Source organism: Vulpes vulpes, chromosome 3 (assembly GCF_048418805.1).
Source record: "Vulpes vulpes isolate BD-2025 chromosome 3, VulVul3, whole genome shotgun sequence".
NCBI lineage: Eukaryota > Metazoa > Chordata > Mammalia > Carnivora > Canidae > Vulpes > Vulpes vulpes.
The window spans coordinates 114,074,624-114,082,888 of record NC_132782.1 but is presented as its reverse complement, the minus strand read 5'-3'; the positions used below and the strand labels follow the sequence as shown (position 1 = coordinate 114,082,888).

Genomic DNA, 8,265 nt, shown 5'->3' with positions numbered 1-8,265 from the left:
GACTGGGTCCCGGCGGAGTCACGTGACGCGGGGGCGCCCGTCCGGGACATGGCCACCCACAGGCCGCTGTCGCGCTTCTGGGAGTGGGGGAAGAACATCGTGTGCGTGGGCAGGAACTACGCAGACCACGCCAGGGAGATGCGCAGCGAGGTGCCGGCCGAGCCGGTGCTCTTCCTGAAGCCGTCCACCGCCTACGCCCCCGAGGGCTCGGCCATCCTCATGCCGGCCTACACCCGCAACCTGCACCACGAGCTGGAGCTCGGCGTGGTGATGGGCAGGCGCGGCCGCGCCATCCCCGAGGCCGCCGCCATGGACTACGTGGCCGGCTATGCCCTGTGCCTGGACATGACCGCCAGGGACGTGCAAGACGAGTGCAAGAAGAAGGGGCTGCCCTGGACGCTGGCCAAGAGCTTCACGACCTCCTGCCCGGTCAGCGCGTTCGTGCCCAAAAAGAAGGTCCCGGACCCTCACAACCTGAAGCTCTGGCTCAAGGTCAACGGTGAACTCAGGCAGGAGGGTGACACCTCCTCCATGATCTTTTCCATCCCCTACATTATCAGCTACGTGTCCAAGATCATGACCCTGGAAGAAGGAGATATTATCTTGACCGGGACGCCGAAGGGAGTCGGGCCCGTTAAAGAAAACGATGAGATCCAGGCTGGCATACACGGGGTGGTCAGTATGAGATTCCAGGTGCAGGGGCCCCGGTGTTGAGTCTGCGCAAAGCACCGTAAATTACTGAGTTCTCAGGAGAGGAGAGAGCTGGACAGAAAGCGGCAAAGCTAGTTAAATGTGACAATCCTTTAATAAGAATCTAATTCTTCTTTTCTTTTGCAATAAGAAACTGAATTTTTAAACTGTGATTTAATTGGATCGTTAGGACTTCAGCAAGATGGACCCTTCAAGGAAAATGTGATGTAGAAAAGCTGGGCCAGAAATGGTAAGAAGATTGAGTGTCTTTTAGGAAACAACCACATTAAAGTTTTGTTATGCTTCCAAAGAGGAGAATTTATCAAACCAAATGTTCAGAAGACTTACTTTCCTTTCCTAGAACTGGACCGGATAAGACTTTTCATTGGGATGTTCTGAGATCAGTAATTCAAAACTTAAAATACGCAAAGGAATTTTGAAAATCGTGTTTCCTAAGTTTCCTCAATCATGATAATCATCTAAAGGTATTTGTAAAAATAAAAATTTCCACGTTACTGGCCCATACCAAGCCTATTGTATTAATTAGCAGAATTAATCTTCAGTATTCTCAAGTGCTTCTCATCATGGAAATATGGATAAACACTCCTTCACATAATCAGTTAATTTAAAATTGTACTTAATAAGTGAACGATTAAAAAAAAAATAAGTGAACGATTAATGGCAATCTCACTCATTTGTACCATGGCCTGTACATTCTGAGTTTGGAAGATAATTTTGAAATGATTGTTTTCCAAATAAATAAGCTATGTTTTGTTTGGCCTAAAAGTGTACTTTTATCCCTCCTGCAGTGGCTAGGAAGGACAGTTCCTTATTAGGGGGCTTCAGACCTTGGTCATTGACCTTTGGCCTCTGGAGCACTGGGTTCTATTAAGAGTTAATCAGCACCTCTTCCCCAACCAGAGACAAGGAAGTTCATTGGCCTGGGAGAGCTACTTTTTTTCCAACCTGCTGTGAGGACAAAAAGTCCAGGCAAGTGGCCCCTGGGTGGCTCAGTCAGTTGGCCCAGTCGTGATCCCAGGGTCCTGGGATTGAGGCCCTGCTTCTCCCTCTCCCTCTGCTGCTGTCCCTGCTTGTGTTCTCTCTCTCTCTCTCTCAAATAAATAAAAATCTTAAAAAACAAAAAAAGTCTACGTAAGATGCACAGTGCCCTGTGGTGTCCTTGAGGCTTAGGCAGGGGCTCCTGCTGGATATGTAAACAAGATATCTACTGGCCCCTCACAGAAAGGCAAGTACGTCTAATTTAATAATAGTTCACATTGGGATGCCTGGGTGGCTCAGTGGTTAGGCACCTACCTTCGGCTAGGGTCATTATCCCGGGATCCAGGATCGAGTCCCACATGGGGCTCCCTTCAAGGAGCCTGCTTTTCCCTCTGCCTGTGTCTCTGCCTCTCTCTCTCTCTCTCTCTCTCTCTCTCTCTCTCTGTCTCTCATGAATAAGTAAATAAGTCTTTAAATAATAATAGCTCACATTTACTGAGCCCTTAGTACTGCTAGGTACTGGGCCAAGAGCTTTCCATGTATTATTTAACCCTTAACAAAGTTGTGAGATTGATACTACTACCATCCCTGTTAAACGTTAAGATGTAGATTTAGAGGCAAGCCAGCCTGGCTTTATGGTCACTCAGCTGAGGGACAGAACCAAGTTGTAATCTAGCTTTCCTATGATCAGAAAGTGAAGTCTTGACCACAGCGCAGGCTGCATCTTGCAGGTAGATCTATAAGAAGATTCAAATGTGTAGGTATTAGGCAACCCCACATTTAGTTTATAATTTACTGTGAAGAATGCCAGGACTGGACTTGTGTATTAAATGTCACACTATCTTGTTTTATCTTCTAATCAAGTTTCTTATTTTAATTGCTTAAGTAATGTGTTCATCATAGATGAGTTCAAAAATATGAATAAGGGGGATCCCTGGGTGGCGCAGCGGTTTGGCGCCTGCCTTTGGCCCAGGGCGCGATCCTGGAGACCCGGGATCGAATCCCACATCGGGCTCCCGGTGCATGGAGCCTGCTTCTCCCTCTGCCTATGTCTCTGCCTCTCTCTCTCTCTCTGTGACTATCATAAATAAACAAAGATTTAAAAAAAAATGAATAAGGAAAAACATCCAAAATTCCATTCACCCAGGGACAGACAAGGTGAATCATTTAGTGTACCTTCCAGATCTGTGGGTGTAATTGCAATTCTTAAAATACGACATGCTCATAACTCCATTTCCTAACCTGCTCTCCTCACTGTGTGTGGTGCCTATCTTTCTATGTCGGCTGGCACATTCCTGCAGCAGTCTTTGGTGGCTGCGTAAGAATCTGAAATCAGTCCTCCATTCTTGGTAACGGAAACCATTTCTAATCATTTGCTAGTAGAATCAGCACATTTGTAGTTATTTCCTTGGGCTAGGTTCCCGTCAGCAGAAGAGCTGAGTCAAGGGTATGCTTATATTGAACCTGTACTAGTCTAACTAGCAGACACGAGGTTCAGCTGACACAAGCCCACCAAGCTGACAGCCTTCAAAGCAAGCCAAAAAGTGTGAGGCAGGAGCAGGTTCACATGCTGCCCCCTTGGGCGGCACAAGCCAGCACCCAGAGAGGTCAATGTTCACCACAGTGGTGGCACGAGCTTTGTCACAAACAGCTGACAACAGCATTGCAGGTGTAGCACACAAAGTCCTTGGCTGAGACAATAAAAAAACAGAGATACCAATTCCTACAATTCCTGATATTGCTAAAATCATAGTAATCCTAGCACCCAGGAGGCACATTTTCTCCCAACTTTTAATTTTGAATAAATTTAAACCTACTAAAAAATTGAAAGACTAATACAATGACTTCTACGTGCCCTTCATTAGATTCAGTAATTGTTAACATTGGTTATGTTGTTTTCTCTGCCTCTCCACACATACTATCCCTGAACACACTTGTCTGGAAAACTGGAAATGAGTTGCAGAAACACTCTACCCTTCCAGTATGTATCTCCTAAGAATAAGGACCTTCTCCTATATAGATGCAATACCACTACCACACTCAAGAAAGAAAATTCCATAATATTAGTTCATGTAGCATGTATGGCTTCATATGTGTTCTACACTTTTTAAAAAAGATTTTATTTATTTATTCATGAGAGACACAGAGACAGAGGCAGAGATATAGACAGAAAAAGCAGGCTCCCCACAGGGAGCCCGATGGGGGACTCGATCCCAGGACCCCTGGATCATGACCTGAGCGGAAGGCAGGCGCTCAACTACTAGCCACCCAGGCGTCCCTTCTACACCTTTTTTTAATGTTTATTGAGCTTTTATGGAAAATGAGTAGTCTACATCCACTAAACATACTGTGAACATCTTTCCAGGACAGTGAATATAGATTTTCATAATCTCTTTTAATGCTGTCTTAGACTGAAAACCCCAGAGGCAGAGCTAAGGTAGGGTCTTGTTCAGATGGTTTACTCAAGGGGCACTCAGAAAAGTGGAGAGGAAGCAGAAAGAGCAGAAAGCAAACTAAGAAAGAACATGGTGATCTCAGACCTAGCAGAGAGCTTCAGTCCACTGACCATTCCAAGGAGAAGTCCCTGCCTGAATCTGGCCCCACTCCTCCCATAACTGCCCCCAGGTCATTCCCCATGTCTCAGAGAAGCTGAAGGATTAGGTGTGTGCCTGAGAGTCGGGGATCTGGGTGGGGCCAATAGTCCCTACAGGCTGCATAGGCTTCAAATGTTTTGCTATTAGAAACAGTGACTTAAGGAACATCCTCCACATATGTCATATGGCATTTATTTCCCTAGGGAAAGGCATAGACATGAAATAGGTTAAATCGTTTGCTTGCCAGGATGCCTGGGTGGCTCAGGGTTGAGCATCTGCCTTTGGCTTAAGGCATGATCCCAGGGTCCAGGGATCGAGTCCCACATTGGGCTCCCTGCAGGGAGCCTGCTCCTCCCTCTGACTATGTCTCTGCCTCTCTCTGTGTCTCTCATGAATGAATAAATAAATAATCTTTAAAATAAAGTATTTGCCAACTTGCCATGGGAATATGACACATGAATTTGTACTTGTCATGAGTGTTTAAGAATACCTTTTTATGCACACCCTAGCCAATGCTGGGTATCATGGCTATGATCCTTTTTTTTTTTTTTTTTTTTTAAGATTTATTTATTTTTTACAGAGAAAGAGAGCATTGGGGTGGGGAGCAGCAAAGGGAGAAAGAACATCAAGCAGACTCCTCGCTGAGCCCGGAGCTAGTCGGGGCTCGATCTCACAGCCCTGAAATCATGACCCTAAGATCAGGACCTGAGCTGAAACCAAGAGTTGGACACTCAACTGACTGAGCCGTCCTGGCACATGAAGCACACAACTCTTAATCTCAGGGTCATGAGTTCAAGGCCCACCGTAGGCATAGAGCCTACTTAAAAAAAAAAAAATCAACTATAGAAGAAAAAATCAAACTATAAAAGCAGAATAGAATTCACATGACAAAAATATTGCCAAATATGAGTGTCAGTGAAACTGCTACACTTCAACGTTTATAATAACATACTCCCTGATCATGTACTGGGTGTGTGAGTAAGCATTTGACATATATGGATGTACTCAGTGTTGACAGTCACCAAGAGAAGTTGGTATGGTAATCTCCATTTACAAAAGGAACCACAGATGGAGAAGCTCAGAGCCAGAGACCATCCTGGAAGCAGCACATGGAGTGTGAGCCTGCAGTAACAGGGCCTGCCCACACAAACACCTCCATTTCTACCTCCTACAGCCAGGCCTTCATGTCCCATCTGTAAAATGGGCAGACTAACAGTCCTTGTATAAGTTGGGCATTATGAGTGTTTATTACAGTGTCTGTCAACAATGTTAACTCAACATTGTTAGCTTTTAATATTATTGTAGCAATTTAATGTCTAGAAACTTATCTCAAGGAAATAATTAAGAATGTGGACAGAAAGGTAGCTACAGCTGTTGTTTACAATAGCAACAAATGGGGAACATCTTGACTATCTAACAGTATTGGATTGATTTCCTTCAGTACCCTACGTTCATATAATGAAATGATATATAGCCACTAAAGTTACGTCAAATGTTGAATTATGTACAAAGGTTTATTACAAATTATTAAATGTAAACGCAGATTATGGAATAACCTATACTTGCAAACCATATGCTTTTTTTTTTTTTTTTGCAAACCATATGCTTTAACAAAGAAAGATGAATACATATGACATGAAAGACACAGAAACATGAGGGTGCTCGAAAGCGCCTACTCACAGCAGCAGTCATTGGCCGATCACAAAAGCCAAAAGACGAAAGCAGCCCAGATGTCCACACACAGATGAACGGGTAGACAAAATGTCCAACCATACAGTGGGAAACTACTCAACCCTAAGAAGGAAGGAAGTGCTGACACCTGCTGTGACATGGGGAACCTCAAACACATCATGCTCAGAGAAAGAAGCCACACACAAGTCGTCAAGCTCACAGGCACAAAGCAGATCAGAGGTTACCAGGAGTGGAGAAGCAGAAATGGAGAGTGATTGTCTAATGGGGACACAGTGTCAGTTTGGTAAGATGAAAATTTCTGGAAATGGAGGTGCTGATGGTTGCACAGCATTGTGAATGTATTTAAGGCCACTTAATTGTACACCTAAAAATGGTTAAAATGGTCAATTTTATGTGATGTATATTTTGCCACAAGAAACAACATCAGCAAAAACATCTACACAAGTACAGAATGCATCACCTGCCAGTTAAAGACTTCGGGGTTGGGAGAGTATGGGCTTTTCCTTTTTTATTACCTGTTATGTTGTAATTTTTATATAATAAACATATAAAACTTTATAATACAATATATTTAAAGAGCAAAACAACCCCAGGGGTCCTCTAGACGAGTGACAGATGGACGGATATACATTGTGTTTCTGCCTCGAGCATAGCAGAATTAGGAAAGGAAGATCTTCTGAGAGCAACCACTGACAAATTACGAAAAATCCTACAGCCACCACATTATTATGTAAAGCAAAGCAAACCTGCAGGTGGGAAGATGCCAGGACCGGGAAAAGCAGCTCCTGGGGAGCAGTGAGAAGTGTGGGTCCCCAACAGGGATTTGTGTGCTTTGTAGCAATGGAATGGGATGCTTCTCTCTTACATCTCTGACTGCATGAATTCTGGCTAATTCCCAAGTTTTAGTTATCAACCAAGTTGTCATCTTTATTCCATAAATGTGTAAGTTTTACTTTGGGAAGCCCCTTTGATCCAACGTGGCCTGACCCCTAGCCCTGTGGCATCAAATCAAATAAGCAATCGGGGGCCCTCCAGTGATGGGCAGGGGCATCCTTGGTTAAGTGCTGGTAGCAGTGAAGAGGCCGTTCGGAGCCCTCGGCCGCCCTGCTCCGGCCCACAGGCCATGGCTGTGGTATGCCGCAGAAGCTAACTTGGAATGCCTAAGTGAGCACCTGCAGTATGCTGTTGAGGCCAGCGGGCAGCTGAGGCCCCTAGACGGTAGGAGGCCACATGGCTGCTACCGGCCCCTGTGGTCCAGGCATTGGTGCTTTGGGACCTGCTGCCAGAGGTCAGGGCACCAGGAGGCCTGGCATAGCCGTTCCTGACACACCATCTGGGCCAGTTGTCCTCCCTGGTCTCCTGTGCTCTTGGACACCCACTCTTGCTTAATCAACCAGGAGTGTGAATGTGGCCACCAGGTGGGCACCCTTGCTTCTCTCTCCTCCCTGGCCTGAGCCCTCCCACTCCAGCACTCTCCTGCCTTCTTTCCCTGTCTGCCCTCTGGAGTCACCCTGCCCAATACTCCTATACCCTGCCCCAAGGGAGCAAGGAAGGAAGCTCTTCATCGGGCGCACTCCCTGACTGCACACTTAGGTCAGGTCCTCCATTTCCTCATTTATTACCACAATCTGGACACACGAGGGTCCATCATGTCTCTCTGCCACAGCTGCCTATGGTAAAAGCCAGAGACAACACTACTAATGAGTTCATCTCCCAACACCGCCTTCAAAGTTTCAGATACTTACTTTTTGTTTTTCTCTCCTGTGGTGGGTGATGGAAGTGCCAAACCTCCCAGACCGTAGGCCAGCAATGACCGGGGTTGTTGGCCGGTACCCCGCAGCAAGTGACTCGGAATGGCGTGGGGCTGAGCAGGGCGCTCCAGGGCTTTGACGAGGAGGGTGTGGTGGGTGGAGTGTGGGGCCGGCGTCCTGTCAGAGCAGCCCCACCCTTTCAGGTCCCAGACTGGTGCCACTCCTAGAACTTTTGAGGCTGGTCTCCTCTCAGTTGATTCAGACTCACACATATCGCCCCTGGTCAACCAACTTTCACAAGCGTTGGGTGGCCCCATGTGTCATCAGAGAAGGCAAGGATCAGAGAAAGTCTTTGGTGTTCAAAGCTGCTGCCCAGCACTGCCCGTGGGCTTCCGCTGTTCCCACCCAGTGCCCCCACCAGCTCCTGGAGAGCAGTCTCAGCCACTGCCAAGCTCCAGGGAGGTCATTTTTGGAGGATCTGATCTTTCTCCTGGGAAACAAGACAGTGGGGAAAGGGACTTAAATCACTGATATCTCTG

At 46.2% G+C, this 8,265-nt stretch overlaps 1 protein-coding gene across 1 annotated transcript; it reads left to right on the top strand.

The window, feature by feature from the left end:
* The first annotated feature begins 48 nt into the window (after positions 1–48).
* On the top strand, positions 49–1,476 carry FAHD1 (fumarylacetoacetate hydrolase domain containing 1). The gene has a single exon (XM_025984872.2). It carries the CDS (start codon positions 49–51, stop codon positions 712–714), a length of 666 nt encoding a protein of 221 aa, XP_025840657.1. The 3' UTR covers positions 715–1,476.
* The last annotated feature ends 6,789 nt before the right edge of the window (positions 1,477–8,265 follow it).

Coding starts and splice junctions, on each gene's coding strand:
- FAHD1 (XM_025984872.2), top strand. CDS start 49: ATGGCCACCCACAGGCCGCTGTCGCGCTTCTGGGAGTGGGGGAAGAAC.